The sequence below is a fragment of the Squalius cephalus genome, assembly GCF_949319135.1.
Source record: "Squalius cephalus genome assembly, chromosome: 15".
Taxonomy (NCBI): domain Eukaryota; kingdom Metazoa; phylum Chordata; class Actinopteri; order Cypriniformes; family Leuciscidae; genus Squalius; species Squalius cephalus.
Genome location: NC_137136.1, coordinates 14,333,317 through 14,350,520, shown reverse-complemented (window position 1 = coordinate 14,350,520; position 17,204 = coordinate 14,333,317). Strand labels below are relative to the sequence as shown.

Here is a 17,204-nt window from a genome sequence, read left to right as displayed (position 1 = left end):
TTCACAAACATTAGAAATTGCTGTACAATTAATTGATCCTGTGTCATAGAAAGACACCCTCAGGGCTAATGTCTGTGCATTGGTAATGTCCTTACTAAAAATGGCTGCTTATCTGCCTGCTATCTGAATGGAAACCATCTGGACTTAAGCCCTAATGCATATAATAATGGACTAAAAAAGGAATCGATGCATCTGACTCGACTAATAAAAGTGTTGTTTACAATCTGTAGTATAGGTTAGGTCTATCAGCTGAATTCTCAAGTTACAACAGCTTTCTCTTTCAGTTGTGAGATTGAGGCTGAAAACATGACATCTGTGTTTTTCTGCAAAGCTAAGAGCGTTCGGGCAAAGTAAGAATTAAGTTCGTCTCCAAGGCAACAGACAGGAAGTGTCGCTTAAGTGGTTTCCTGATGGCTTCCTCTTTATCGCTGAATGATATCTGACATGTTGTGTATGTGCGAATGTGTAAAGTGTTTCACAGATAAAGCAATGAGTATCCAGTTCAGTTTGATGAATTTAACTTTGTGATATTTGCGATAATGTAAATGCCATGACGGCCTTAATCTGATAAAAACACACACACAAAAAAAAAAACACATGTTTGATCAGGTTCAACACATTTTCAGATTTCTGTTGCATTTTCTTATATCATTTGTGTTCTTCCTTTTTTGAGTCTAAGCAGACTTACTTGACAGTAACAATGAACTTATAGCATTGGAAATACGTCACGTTCTAAGTATGATGCTAGTGTTTGTTTCCTGGTTTATCTGGTATCTCCTTTTGTTTACGTGTGTGTGAGTGTGTGTGTGTGCATGTGTGTGTAGGCCTGTCTGAACATAGGTGTATGTCTTCGGGTGAATGTGTTCACATGCTTTATTTAGGTCACTTGAGATTATCTGATATGTTTGCTCTCTAAGCAAAGTATGTGTTTCATGGTAATTTTACAGTGCTCATCAAACAATGAATTCAAACGTAATCTGTAAACAATTACATTTAACATTTTAGATATACAACAAACTCACTGTTGTTACAGTAACCGAATGAATACAGGGATTCGGCACATCTACTGTATCATAGTGAACCTCTCTAAAGATTAACATAAATGTCCTAACTGTACATGCAAATGTTATAATAAAATACTCAATAGATCGATTTTAATATATCGCATCTGTTACTTTAAATAAAACATTCAAATACAGTTATTCAAACTTTTTAAAGAGGAAGTAGCAGCCGAACTGCACTTTGGACATCCTCTCTTATTTTCGATTTACTGTCAAATTGTGACCAAATGCATCATGGAATTTAGTATTTTTCTTTCTGACACAAAGTAGTATCTTATCTTGACATTAAGAAGAAGTCTGCATTAAAAAATAAGTCAGCATTATTCACCAGATTTATTCCCAAAATTTGCTTTTAAAATTCAAGCTGGAAAGATTCACTAATATAATAAGTACTATTTTATAAATCTCCCCCTGGATATTTACAGCAAATTGCAGGCTGTACTTCGCATGGGGAGGTTCGCTGGTAATCGTGAGTACTGGCTTCTGAAACTGTGCTTTTTGTTGTTAAGCTCTGTAGCTGCATTCTCCTGGCCGCCAGCAGGCGGAGTGCTTTCCTGCACATTACCCAAAGCATTTTCTACCTTCCCTTCTTTGTTATTCTTTGTCTTTTTAACCTTTTCTTTGTCCTGCTGGGACTCATTGGTGAATGTGTTTGGGTCTGGAGCGCCCTCTAGTGCTGGTAGGGCATCAGGGGGCAGGTCAGTGGGAGTGGGCTTGCCCTCAGCCTGCTCCTCATTGGGGGTGTTCCGGTTTGATGGGGAATGTTTGCTGTTGGTGCAAGTGGACCTGAACGAAATTACATTTAAGATGGAAGACAGAAACACAACTGTTAAGCATTCTGTCAGGATATTTTTCTGGAAGATGGAAAAACATGATGAATTGAAAGGTATAAGGTTATGGCCTATGGCAGGTAAGTCATATCATCATGTTTAAAGCATCAAAATGATTCATTATAAATGACAGAGAATATGATGCGAAAGATATTCGCTTACCAGCTAAACCAGCTACCTGCATTATGTTTTGTGTTTGCTGGTATGCTAGTGTCCCCTCTAGTGCTTTTTGACTAGCAAAACGTCCTTGGTCAGCCATGATGCTTTTCAACCAGTTTCACCAGCTAAGTTTTGTAAATCTACTAGAATTCTGGTCTTTTTTTCAGCAGTGTAGATCACATAGTTGTTGTGCTTTGACTTGTGTTTTTCCAAACTCACCCATTTGAGCTTCTGTCCTCTGAGTCCTTCTGCTCATTGCAGTATCTGAGCTCTGCTGGAGTCTTAAATGACAGATCTTGCTTTCCCTTCAGCCAGTATGTCTTCATATAACCTTTACCCTGAATCAAGAGGGATTACAGTTGATTTCACACCACTTTATTTGCTTGCAGTACGAGTAATATAAAGTCATAAAAAAAAAAAAAAAAAAAGTAAGTTACTGGTACTTTTAGACATAACGCTTAAGTAACCCCTCCGGTTCTACTCACACCTCTCTAGGGGGGATTTAAACTAGCATTCCCGGCATGGGAGCCTCTAGTGCACCTCTTGAGGCCAGGGAAGTGAGGTTTACTCGCACAGCTCTTTACTAACTGGCCTCCTACTACTCTTTCCGCTCCGAGTGGGATTGGAACCGGCATCTCCAGCAAGGAAGGCGGGTGCTCTAACAAGGATGCTAAAGAACACAGCCTCTAGTGTCATGGGGTTTTTCCGGCACAGCTGGCCTCAGTTACACTCACCCCCTAAACCCCATTCCCATCCGGGTCACGGCAGCAATGTAACCCTTCCAATTCTACTCATAACACGCCAAGCCAGATTCGAACCAGCATCTCCAGCATGGTAGGTAACAAGGGCGCTTAAGACCGCAGCCTCTAGCGTCCATCGCTAGTGCACATCTTAAGGCCAGGGAAGTGAGGTTTACTCGCACAGCTCTTTACTAGCTAGCCTCCCTTACACTTACTGTCATGTACACTTACATGATATGAAGCCATTTAAATAGGCTAATAAATGTTTTACTACACATGGATCGGGTTGAGCATTTATATTGCTGAATGCAACTGTTTTTGGGTAAGACTTTGGTCCATGGAAGTCTTGGATTAAACTGTGGCTCTGAAAGAAATTTTTAGGCCCGGACTATGTTATGCTATGTTATGATTGTGAACTCTTACTGTATATATACACTACCATTGGAAATTTAGGGTCAGTAAGATTTTTGTTTAAAAGTATTGAATTCTTTTATTCAGAAAGGAATGCTTTAAACTGATCAAAAGTGACAGCAAAAATTGTATTAAACATTTTTTGCTTTTGAAGGTTCTTTTAATCAAAGAATCTTGGAAATAAATGATCACGATTTCTAAAAAAAATATTAAGCAGCCTGTTTTCAACATTCATAATAATTAGTAATGTTACTTGAGCACCAAATCAGCATATTAGAATGATTTCTGAAGGATCATGTGACACCGAAGACAGAAAGCTGAAAATTCAGCTTTGCCATCAAAGGAATAAATTACTTTTTAAAATATATTAAAATAGAAAACAGTTAGTTAAAATTATTATAATATTTCACAATAATTCTATTTTACTGTATTTCTGCTGAAATAAATGCAGTCTTGGTGGCCATAAAAGACTTCTTAAAAAACAACGTTTCATTGGTGTACATAGTTTTAGAAGTTTTAATGTGCATAACATTGTTGATAATGACAGTGAAGATGTTGGGGATGATAATTATGTACTGTAGTACCTTAACAAAAATCTTTCCACGTTCCTCAATGATGTACGGCTCATGCTCCAGATGGTCTTTGGTGGTTTGACTGATGTGGATTTGCATGCCCTAGCCGCACAGAAAGAGAGAGAGTAAAATTAGCTGTTTAATTAACTGTATTCCCTGTAAAATATCATTCAAAATCACTCATTATTTATTTCATGATAAGACAGTTTTGTATAGTTATTTTAGGCTGTTCATTTCTAGTCTCAGTACAGCATAAGAAAGTGGCCCACCACGCCATTTGACTCCATCCGAGAAGCCGTGTTCACAGTGTCTCCAAACATACAATACCTGGGCATTTTCAGACCCACCACCCCTGCCACCACCATTCCAGAGTGAATGCCTGTGTGAAGACCAAAACAAAAGCCTTAAGCTGGAGCATGAAGAGTTTAAAATGTGTAAATCATGTTCTTACATTATGTGGCACGCATACAAATTATGAATACATCACATGAAAGGGTTGTTGATTTGAGATACTGATTGGGATACTGTGTGAGTCCGGGTGCACCTACCAACACGGATCTGGATGTTGTCCCCGGTGGAGGGGTCTTTTAGGTGATCAATGGAGCTCAACATATCTAGAGCCATGTCACAGATGTGGTGGGCATGAAATGTGGTTTTATTGGGCACACCTGCCACCACCATGTAGGCATCCCTAATGGTCTCCACCTGAGTGAGCAAGAGCATTAGTTGAGAGTTTCATTACGCACTCAATTTGAAGCGCTTTAAAAATGACAATAAAGATGAAAGGTACTGTACTTAATTAGAAATTAGAACGTTTTATTAAAAAATAGGGATGCATAGATATAAAAATTCTGGCAGATACCACCAAGCTGATATTTTCTGGTATTTACCAGTATTTACATCCAAAATTATTTTTAGGCAATGGTCGATATTAAAGACATTTATAATGTAACGTTACAGTATAATAAATGGTTATTCATTTTGAGATTTGCCAAATATTACAAATACTTCTGTTTAAAAGTTTGGGGTCAGTACGATAAGAAAAAGGAAATCAATTTTTTTATTCAGCAAGGATGTATTAAATTGATACATATAATGATACAAAAGATTTCTTTTTAAAATAAATGCTGGTCTTTTGGAATTTTGAAAAAATGCATCATGGTTTCCACATGAAGCAGCACAACTGTTTTCAACATTGATATTTATAAGTAATGTTTCTTGAGCAAATCAGTAGAATGATTTCTAATGCATCATGTGACACTGAAGACTTCCATTTTTACATTTCCATTTTAAAATATATTAAAATAGAAATAACTATTGGCGATATTTAGGGCGATAGCCGATATGGTAGTGATATACATCGTGCCTCCCTTGTGAAAAAAATGAAAGAACATGTTGTGTCAGTGGAAAAGTTGCCTTTGTTGGAGTTCCTTATGTTACCTTATAAACATTGTGCTTCTCGCTGAGTGTGTCAAAAACGATGTAGATCTCGTTTAGCATGTCCACCACCTGCATGGGGCTGATGTGGATACAGATCTCATTAAACTTCACCACATCGCTGAACAGGATGGTCACGTCTGGGAACACCTGGAGGGAGATAACAGATCAAGAACAGTGCTTAATAACAGCAGGACAGCACTAGAGGAAAAAATAAAGTGCTGTTCATCGTATTTCATTAACCCTCTTGAGATTTTGATCTCAATGGTCAGTCTATACTGAGTGAACTTCATTTAAATTTGTGTGTTTTTTTGTGTTTAGAAGTGTGTTTAATGGGTGGGTTTGTGTGTACCTGACATGTCTCCAGGGCTGTGATTCCCTTGCGCAGTCTGTCCGCCACTGCTTTGGGTATCATGGCATACAGCAGGGAGTCTCCTCTCTTCTTCTCCTCATCCAGTTTTTTAATGATCTCCTGCAGCTGTGCATATTTCTGCTGCTCCTGTAGGAGGCAAAGTCAGAGATCGGCCTGTCATTTCTAGATGCAGTAACACCAGACTCAGCTTAATAGACTTGAGTCAGTCCATACTGGAAATTCTGCTGCATAATTTCTTCATTTTAAATAAAATGTGTCTCTTTAAGGATGGGATTTTGGGCTCGGTGGCATCAGTGTGACATGTATACCTGGTCAAGTGCCAGTTGCAGCTCTGCTGATTGCTGTGTTCCAGCCAGGATGAGCTCTCTGCTCGAGTCGTGCAGGTTTAAATCATTGACGTAAACACCCATTTTTATCATATCCTCCACTGTCTCAATACTGTACAAAGGAGAATATGTTTTAATAAAGACTACAACATGTAACTGTAATCTTTTTATAAAAACAGTTTTCTTTCTGCAGTTAAACTGTTTCTACAGACAGATCTGACAAGACTTATTACTACACATTTTAAAGGGCTCATATGGAAAACAGGATTTAAATTATATAGATAAGTACTACTCAACTGGCAGGTCTGTTCTGATCGGGACATGGACAGTAGGGGGAAAGAACCTATATAATTGTGCATAGTCAAGATAGTAAAATAAATGGGCTTAGTAACTTTAAAGTCATTTAGTAACTTTTTATTTACAACATGCTTGTTTTTAAGGACATATTTGTTGCTTTTGTATGCTTAACATTTTTGCTGCAGTGTTAGATGATGTCCAATTCTGTCAGAGAGAGAATGGAAAATGGTCATTTCAAAATAAATAATGACTAAAAAGGCTGCGAGAATATTTGGTCCCTTTGAAATGACTTGGCAGAGAACTATTGATTGTCAGTTTTATGTGGTAACAACTAAATTAATGTTTTCCATTAGCTCAGACTACAATGTTGTAAATGTGTGAGATTATGAAAGCTTACATGGGAGTTCCTAGAAAGATGAGGGAGTCCCACTGAGGGACGTACTTCATCTGGCCCTTGAGGTGGAGAGGCTTTTTAGGGGGCTCCCGCATGTCTTCAAATATGGTTTCACTGCACTTTCCTGAACAAGAGAGAAGTTTAATTTTTCATTGCATAGACAGAAGATTTGGATTCCTTTGGCTGATCAAGACTAGAGGCACTTTCTGAGGTCCCCAAAACACTTTAAATAATGATTTTAATCTCATTGACTATAGAATTTCTCAATGTTGTCTTGGATCAGAGTTATGCCACAGAAGTGTTCTTTTCTTGAATGTTTTCCAAAAGCATAAAACAATGTCTAGAAAGATGCCAGTGGAACTCATTCAGAGCATCACTTTTCTGTAATGTGTCTAACCGGTGACGGTCTGAAAAGCCAGCAGCTCGATGTCCTCTCCTCCAGAATTAGGCGAGCTGTTGTACTGAGTCAGAGTGCCGCTGTATTCCTGATCTGTCCCCTTCATTTCCTCCATCACTTTAATATCTGAGAGAGCAGCAGAGGCACAGTCACAGAAGTCAGCATGAGATGTTTAAGGACATTATCTGCTTTAATCCGTGTAGATCTGTGTAGGCTAGATGGTTAGATGCATTACATCCACCAGCTGGAGTGCCCTTGATTTCCACTCCTCTCGTCTTCTTGGCCTTTCCCATCATGAACTACACTTACCATAAACCATTGCCTGGACTCATTTTTGTTTTATCACTTCTATTACCCTTGTTAACTTTGTCTATATAAGCCCTGTTTATTCAGTCACTCATTGCAAAGTCTTGTATCTTGTCACACTGCATTCTGTGTGTTATTTTCTGGTTTTCTGTTTCATGGTTTTGATCTTCTGCTTGTCTCCCAGGATTTGCCTGTGTCTTGGACTCTGTTATTATCTGGATTGTTTGCCCTGTGGTTTTGACCCTCGCCTGCTATATAGATTTTGATTCTGGATTGCCCAAATAAAGCTGCATTTGGATCCTCAACCCCTTGTGTCTCAGAGCAGTTTGTGAAAGGATGTGAATGCTTACATGCTATAAATGTATCTGACTTCTGATGTCAACACCGCTGCGGTTCTTGTTCTGACTGGTCAGTGTGGCTTTAGCTATTATTAGGCATGGAATATAATGAGCGAAGAATTCTCTGTGTATGTGTATACAGTATATGAGTGTGTGTGTGTGTTGAAGGACAAATCTAAATTAGGGCTGCACGATTTGGGCAAAATGTCATATTGCGATAATTGAGGTCAATATTGCGATTGCGATATGCGATATAATAAACAAATGGTTTCATGAGTCAACTTGCTTGGTTTTTAAGGAAAATAAATGCACACACAGATTAGTGATAATCTGCCTAAAGAAAAAAGTTCTTTAGTCAAGAGCAGTGAGTGTTTTTCTCTGTTCCCTTTGTTCTTTGATTAACTTTAGCGATATAATTAGTGGCTACTGTGTACTGTCCCTTTAAGACCAGCCGCTGCTGTCAGAGATTGCTGTCAGAGATGCCAAAAATTAACAGATGCTGCGTTAATTGCGTTAACAGCGCTAATTTGTTTATTTAATATAAAATCGCAGCATTTTGCGTCATATAATCGCGTAGGCTTGACATCGCGATTGCGATATGATTAATCGTGCAGCACTTATCTAAATAATAATCTAGTTTAAAACATGCCAAGTTCTTTAGAAATGTCCTCTTTGTGCTCATGTTGGTTTCATATGATTTAGAAAATCCTTTATACCAGTTTCACGAAAAGTTTAAATTTAATGGTTCTAAAAAAGTGAGTGTCACAGTTGTAATAATTATTTTCATTTCTTATTATTTTAATTGTTGAAAATAGTTGAATTGATTAAAATTTTGGCAAGAGCCATAATACATTTCTTCAGATTTAAAATAGAATAGAAAAATAAAATAAATGTTTTCGTAACAATGTAAATCTTTACTGTAACTTTTGATCAATTTAATCGAATGAAGAATAAAGCATTAATTTCTTTAAAATATCTATTTCTTGCTGACCTTTGCTTGAGTGAATCATGTCACTGACTCCTATTATCTTTATTTAACGTGATCATTTTTGTCACACATTTGACCCTAATATAATCTATTCTGCAGAATTCCACAGATTTGATCTCACAGTGAGTGTACAAATGGTTTAACCAATACAGAATAAGCACTGTACCTCGCTCTTCTTTTTTAGGTTTTTCACTCTCCTCTTTCTCCTCTGGTTCTTCTTTGTTGAGTTTAGGGATGTTGACCTTCTGTTTGCTCTCCACCACAGCCTTAGACAGCAGTTCAAACACATTGTTGAGGTGGGTGTAGATCTGAAAGAGCACACACCAACAAAGCACCTTTTCAGGACACAAATGCCAAGAGCATGAAAAGAATGCATGAACATTTTTTTTTTTTAAACGCCTCATCTTTATGTTGTTGGTTGTTACTTTTATGCTGCTTTGGATCTATTCTCCAACCCTCCAGTTCACTCACATTATCCCAGCTGAATTCCAGCATGGGTCGCACCAGGGTAAACTCCTCATTGACCTTTTTACCCTGCAGATCAGAAAACACCTCTTTCAAGCCATCTCCTATCCAATACATGGTCATGTCCCTACGGAATATTACGCTGAAGGGGAACATGTCAAAAAAGATTCCTCTCTTCATGGGCAGTTTCTCATAGCCTGGAGCTGTTTTCTGCTGGGGCATACGGTGCTTAAACGCAGCATTGTCAAAATTCATCTTGTACACCTTCAGAGAGAGAGTGAGAAGATCAGAAATGTGAGAAATAAAGAATAACAGAGCCGGGTTTGTGTATACAGAGGAAGGTAAATGTCTCGTCTGTTTGGACTCTTACCACATATGTCATTTTCTCTGTTTCCTCTTTGGACAGAATCTCCACCTCAATATCTGTGTTGTAAAACTGTCGACCCACCTGAGAGAGCTGCCCTACAGAGGATCCACAACAGACTTTTTTTTAAAAAATGTTAAACAGCCTGAGGCTACAAACACTTTGGCTGACCAGCTTTTATTGTGTAAGATCTAGTCAAACATTATTTTACCACATCTCAATTATCTAAACTTCACTTTGAGATCATTATTTAATAATGTTGCACATCTCTCAAGAATTTTAATATGCAGTTTCAGAAAGCACGCATGCAGAGGTCACCATTATGCTCATCCTCTTAATATGGTAACTGTTCATTCAGTAAATGATGTATACAGCATATTTATTAAGCAAATGTAAGGAGGCTCAGTAGGAAAACGATTTGTCTCAGATGTACAATTTTTGGATGTAAATTATATTAGTTGTAACTTGGTGTAATCAGGTGGAAATCTTAATACGTGGCCTGTACTTTTTATTATTGTTAAAAGTTCATTCTGGGCCTTGACTTTGCATTACTGGTGACTCTTTCTTCAGGTTACATTGTTACGCCAGTAGGTGGCAACAGGCTACTGTTTGAATGACTCAAGTGACTCATTGAATCATTCATTTGTTCTGATTAATTTAGGAATGAAACAAGCGACTTAAGGCCCGTTCACACCAAGGACGATAACTATAAAGATAACGATAAAGATATAATTCTAAAAATCGTTCTCCATATTAAAGAATAACAGAGTTCACACCACAACTATAACGATAAAGATATGAGGAACGATATCGTTGGGATCACTTTCAGAACGATTTTTTTCCAGCTGTCGAACGATAAAACACTGACAGCCAATCAGAATCCACTCTAATTTAAAGGTCTCGCGCATTTAAAATGGATCTGGATCATCCGGGCGCGCGCGTGCTTAGAATAAAAAGACCGTTATCGGTCGTTGGTGTGGACGCATATATAGTTATCTTTATCGTTATCTTTATAGTTATCGTGCTTGGTGTGAACGGGCCTTTAGGCTGCGTTTACACTTGGCATTAACATGCGATCACCGTGATCCGATCTAGCAGATCAGGACATGACGCGTTTACATTAAGTAGCCTCTGTATCTGGATAACCGATCAGATTTCTGTTTCCTCCATAATATTTAAATTAGGTCTGTGGCACGACATAGTTTTTTGAACGAAGAAATACTTACAGAGTTGATCATACAAAAATAACTGGGTTGATCATGTTAAACAAGTCACATCATCGATCATCAGGGTTTAAGGTTAAAGCGTGCAATGACTATATTGACAGAAATGTGAGAGTAATAAACATGCTGAAACAATAAAAACATTCAACATTTAAAAAATAAAAAAATAAAAAGTGTATTCCGATTATTTCTCTGATCTCATGACTGACTGTGATTGTACAGGCGATCGCCTCATTCAGATAATGTTGCACAATTAAAATGAAACATTATACACACAGTATCATGCGAGTCTAAATAAACTGTTTTAAAGATTGACGTTTATTGTAAGGTTCAAATAAGTTTAATTTCTTGTCTAAACTGCATCTAGCCATTATTTTCTGATAGCCACGTGGGGAGACTGGGCGGGGATTTATATGACGTCGCCCTCTGAATGTAGATACGATGGCTGGATTGCGTTTACATTTCACTGAGATCTGATCACAATGCATCCTTGACTACCTCTGGACCAGGACACGCTGATCGGATAACATTCCGATCAGAAACTTTTCAATGTGTATGTGGACAACATCCGGATACAGGTCGCATATTAATGCCAAGTGTAAATGCAGCCTTATATGTGAATCATATGATATAATCATTCATCCACTCGATTCGTTCAGGAGCGAAACATCACTTTCTGTTGCTCTGAGATGCCCAATATTTAATTCTGCTTTGACTTTTTTTTTAATGAAGTAACTGCCAATACTGTCTGAATGTATGTTTTTGATTTGTTGTTTATTGAACTGTTGTTTAAAATCAATGTCACACTTGCAGTCGTGCTGCTGGTCTGAATACTACACTTACAGTAGCACTATTACCTTTGACAAACTGTGTGAATCCTTTCCTTGTTGAACGGTAGTGCAGGGTAAGACTTGTTTCACATTCTTCCTCAACACAGAAACTGGGAGGCTGGACTTTTGGGAAAGAGAAACGGAAGTACTCATGCAGGTTATCCAGCTCATTGATGAAATCTCGTACATTGCGCCCCAGTACCTGAGACAAAGATATTAAAAGAGATTAAAAAGCTATGTAAAATGTGTACAATTATACAATTGTCCATTGAGAAAAGCCCAATAAAGAAAAATAGAAGAAAAAATGTCATACACTACCTGCAAGTTTGAGGTTGGTAAGATGTTTTCGTTTTTTTAATGATATAGCAATAAATCATAATTCTTTTTAAATAGAGGCTAAGACAGTTTATTAAAAAAACAATTAAAGAGTAGCCTATATTTAAAATAGTTTTATTATACTATTAAAACCTCTTATGCTCATCAAAGCTGCATTTATTTAATCAAAACAATACAGTAAAAACTGTAATATTGTGAAATATTATTAAAATTTGAAATTACTATTTTCTATTTTAATATATTGTAAAATGTAATTTATTCTTGTGATGTTAAAGCTGAATTTTCAGCATCATTACTCAATGTTGAAACAGTTGTGCCGCTTAATATTTTCGTGGAAACTATGATACATTTTTTTCCAGGATTCTTTGAAGAATAGAAAGTTCAAAAGAACAACATTTGATTTGAAATAAATTTTTTTTATAAATGTAAAAGTCTTTACTTTCACAATTGACCAATTAAAAAAAAAATGGTAAGACTTTATTGTGATGGTCCTTCAACAGATATTCCACTGACTACAAGTAACTTTGCAACTACATGTCAACTTATTTGAACCCTAACCCTACCATGTGTTAAAGGGACCATCAAAATAAAATGAAACCAAAAAATCTTACCGACCCAAAACCTTTGAATGATTATCTAAATGAGTACCTGTCTCATACAGAGTCTACCGTGCTTGAAAATCACCTTTAAGATCCTCTCATATCCATAGTTTCCTATCCGCTTGACCATGTAGACCCCGAAAGCGTACATCAGCTCATCGTGAGTTTTTCCTAAAACCTCACCAGCTGCCTTAGCCAATCTTAGGATCAGATTATCGCTGGAATAATAAACAGAAGCATTGTTGAATTAGCTAGATGCAATCTATGGCACTTAATTAATCAGATATGTGACTCTGCACTTTCAGGACTTACTTGTACATCTGGTGGCGAACAAATTTGAGGTGCGGGATCTCTGCTCTGGCCTCGATTAGCCTCCATACGTCCTCTCCATATGATTCATTAATGTAGTCATTCACCGCTTCCAAATACAGGCCATACATCTTCAGGGGGTTTGGAACCTCCAGTATGCTGCCCCAGAAATATGGTCAGTCTGAAGAGAGCTCAACCTGGATCAGAGATGCTTCATGGACATCAAGAGGCTTTTAGTCCAGCTTTTATATGGCAAAAATCAATGAGATGCATAAACAAGTAAGAGTAAATGTATGTGGCTTACCTGCAGACCTCAGTCCTGTGTAATGTGTAGATGAGTCTGAATTTGGCTAAAGCTACCCCCCCCCCCCACTCTCTCACACTATCTTTATCTTTAAACACCTGTTTTTGGCACCTGAAGCACTTCATACTCATTTCTGTCAGTACAATGGCCACATGGACTAAAACAAGAGAGCAGGGGTATGTTCGTGGCAGGTGCTAAACAACATGCTATAAATTAACCCTAAAGTTTTGCCCTTTTTATGTGTGAAATTAGATATTTTTAGTCTCTTAATAAACCGGCTTTCAAACAAATCACACACACACACACACACACACATTTGTTTTTATATTATGAATGACTTGCTATTGACTTCTATTGTTTGTACTAAGCTAATCATCAGCTAACCATTTTAAAAACCTATAGAGTTTCCTTAAGACACGATTTATCTTGCTTATTTAGCTGCTATTTAGCAGTTTATGACTTGTTTTAAAATAAAAACTGTTATTATCCTTGTATAACTATATTATAGTTATGGTGGATAAATTAAGTGAATAAATTGTTCCATTGTTCATTCGCGGATTTTAAATAACTTTAAAGTAAATAAAAGATTTCATTAAAAATTCATTATTAACCCTTCTCCTATTTTTTTAGTCTATGCCCTTCTCGTCAAAATACGACTGTCTCTTTGTGCATTACTCTCAGTATCCGCTAGGGGCCACTGTTGACACAGCGTCGTTAAGCTATTGACTTGAACGCTGAAAGCAGCAAAATGACTGACTAGGCTGTTGCCCTTTACTAACGACTTATTTTCATTGTTTTCCAACAAAAATAAATGGCTTACATCATATGTATCCTATATATGTCACACGCACACACACAAACACACACCAGTGGTGTACGGTGGTGTTTTAAAATGAGGAGGCAAAGTCCTCACATTTTTTTTGTATCAATATCAAATGTAACTTTATGTCCCTGTTACACTTAATTTTCCTGGTTAAATAAACATTATATAAAAAAGACCAAATACAATTCTATTTTGTATTTTTACACTAGCTAGCCTATGTAGCCTATATTTATTCAAGTTAGTAGTTTTACGATTGTTTACATTTATTCCAAAATAACTAAAGGCAGTAACAAATTAAACAATATTATTTGTGAACTAATGTTCAGCTTTTCTTTTTAATGGTCAACTTATTTTCAGCAGTCATCAAGCTGGTCACAGACACGAAGATGTAACGTTAACTTAGGCTAGCCTACCTTTAATTTCCCCAAGCTGATTGATCACTAAAACCCCCCACAGTCATCATGTTTTCAGGCCATTTCAAGTTTGACTTTGACGTTGACATCGGTGACAAGCGGTGATATCTAAATGGATTAGTTGTTTACTTACTTTTTAATTAATCCTCTCATTAACGCCTTCATTGTCTTCATTCAGGCCAACTCATGCGCACGAAAACAAGAGGCGGGATTTATCTTAGCCACGAAACAATCATATTTAGTAGTCATAACCGATCATATCCAATCATAGCGCGATGGAGGCAATCCTCTATAGATAGATAGATAGATAGATAGATATAGAAACTGAGCGCTTGACAGTGCAATTAGTGGTGTGTGGGGAATGGACCTGTCACCTGAGAAGCGTGAATTGTGTTCCTGTAGTTTCATCACAAGCCAATAATTAGCATGTCTTTGTTTCCAGTCACCCAAGAAAAACCTCTCAGCTCATATCAGCCTCTATCTCTCACTTAGTCTCTCTGTAGTCTATTTAAAAAGGGGTCATATCCATAAAGTCCACAAGTAAGGTTTCTCATTCTTGTTTATTTATGGTAGGCTACTTCTTTCTCTCTATGCATGAGTGTACAGTTACGGTAGGACACAATGTCTGTGATAAACATGACTGAGATCAGGGGTATCACAAGGGCTAGCTATCCCAGTGACTACTAGATGTTGTTTTTAAACACCTTGTTCAAAACTCTTATTTAAGAATATTTTCATTGTATCAACCTATTTTTTGCTGTAGCCCTAGCTGTTGAGTGCACAAACATTTGTATCCATTGTGACAGCTTGCCCCGATGTAAATATTCAAGTATTTGATGAATTGTATCTTTTTCTGTGTAATATTTTTTTTTATTATTTACCAAGCAAATTGTGCAAACAATAGTACTTGTTATATAGAGAAAGTATATAGAGAGAAAAAAGAACATTGTACATTTAGATATTATTTTCTTAAATCGTTTTAATGTCAGTTTTAAATTGTTCAACGGTATTCTTCAATTCCATTTGAAATTTTGAGTATAATAGAAGTGGTTAGTTACGACTAGCCACAACTTTTAGGGATGTCTATACTGAAATTAAAATTCAAACATAAACCTACCCTGCAAAATATTAAGTAAAATCTGTGACCTCCCATATGCACAGTTATATTCAAATGAATACTTTAGAGAGATTGTCTGCAGAACCTTCCCTCTTTTTCATCTGAGTTACTTTTACTCTTGCCTCTGAGGATTGTGCATACAAATACCTCGATCATTTGTTTGCATTAGCATTTCAGCTTCATGCTGAAATCTTTCGAAAAATCCCATGTCAGTCTATCTGTGAGGCAAATCAGGAGCTCTCAGAGGAGCTATGATGCTGTGTGTGTGTGTGCTGAATGCAGCATATGTGAATGCGTGTGCATGGATGTGTGGGAGGACGACATGCTTATGTGGTTCCAAAGCCAATGCTCTGAAAACCTCTGCAGAATTGCTGTTTTATTCTTATGGCAGGTTAAAGAATTACATAAGATGTTTTATTGATTTGTTGTTTCGTAAGTAATAAAATGAGAAAGATGGAATAATTTAAAGATGCACAACTCCTTCAAACATCTTGAGCATACAGCTGGTACTGTGAACTTGTGCGCTTGCAATGACATGCTTTTATGTTTGTCGGCCTGCAATGCGTGCTGCTGCTCCACTGCTGAATGATGGATGAATCGTGTTTACAATACAGTCAAAAATATTACTAATGCATGTACATGGCAGCACATCCTGTGGTCTGACACTGATGGATTTTATGCATAATAAGGCCAGATACTTTCAGGACCAGTCTGTGGAGAAGAATGCAAATACCATCATCATATCTAAAATGTATTCACTCACTCATAAATGTTAATTCAATGAGCGTGCGTATTTACCACCAGATTAGAATGAGTTCACGGAAATATTGCCACATTTTCAAATATGAACTCACTATTTGGCAAATCATTTGTGTGGTCCCTGTAGATAGGATTGAGTCTGCAGCTTATTTAATAGGAACGTGACCATACAAAGGCAATGTGGATAATTCACACGTTGTGGATATGGAAATTTCTTGGCAGACAAGCCCGAAGCCATTATGCCCCATAGCTGAATTCTGAATACCCGTCTGCGTCTGTTTCCTATTTCTCCTTTTTCTTTCCCCCCTCTCAATCCACAATTCTCACAGAGACCTTAACGTTCTTGTCTATCAATAGCATAATTTTATTCGGCCACGAGGGTTCATGTCTAACCACACAAGCAGTTAAAATGTCTATGATCACTTCGCTTTTAGCTCTGAAGCCAAATGCCTGGATTGATCTTCCAGTACTGTTGAGCTGTAGGAGTGCACTATTTTACCATTTAGGGATGCGACTGCAAAGCCCCATTGAAGCACAGACGATTCATCTTATGCTTTTAATGAAATTATTGATATTGATTCAGAGAGGTTGGTGTGACCTTGGCATTTGCTTCGCAGGCTTTTAGAAGGATGTAAAACAGACATTGTTTTGATTTATATCACCATAACATATCAAGTCAGTTTGTTTCTTAGGGTTGATGGATATCAGATTGATGACATGGACATGTAGCAGACAGCTTCTAATAAAATCACTTTACTAATAGGCCATATGGTCTGTGCTTTCAATTGCACTTTCAATTATAGGAGAGATAACTTCTATATTAGTTGAAGATTGATATATAAAGATCAACTTTATTATTGGTTTCAAATTTTAGTAAAAGGTTCATATGAGTAAGCAGTGTTATTTTGGACCTGTTTACAATTTTAAAGTTCAGATTCTGCAATGACTTCTTCGATTAAGTTTTGTTTATACCCGTAAGATCAGAGGATATTTCTGTAGATATTTTAGAAGCAAACGATTGAATTACATCTTT

The 17,204-nt window shown here is 37.1% G+C and overlaps 1 protein-coding gene across 1 annotated transcript; it reads right to left on the bottom strand.

Moving 5' to 3' along the window:
* Window positions 1–1,365: 1,365 nt before the first annotated feature.
* Window positions 1,366–14,496, bottom strand: LOC307172917 (soluble guanylate cyclase 88E-like). The gene is made up of 17 exons (XM_079895674.1): window positions 14,429–14,496; window positions 12,759–12,952; window positions 12,532–12,664; window positions 11,539–11,713; window positions 9,465–9,556; window positions 9,101–9,358; window positions 8,796–8,937; window positions 6,998–7,123; window positions 6,604–6,724; window positions 5,892–6,021; window positions 5,563–5,709; window positions 5,214–5,360; window positions 4,322–4,478; window positions 4,043–4,152; window positions 3,786–3,875; window positions 2,270–2,388; window positions 1,366–1,847 (listed from the first exon to the last, which is right to left on the bottom strand). Exons 2-17 carry the CDS (start codon window positions 12,884–12,886, stop codon window positions 1,481–1,483), a joined length of 2,442 nt encoding a protein of 813 aa, XP_079751800.1. The 5' UTR covers window positions 12,887–12,952; window positions 14,429–14,496; the 3' UTR covers window positions 1,366–1,480.
* Window positions 14,497–17,204: the final 2,708 nt, after the last annotated feature.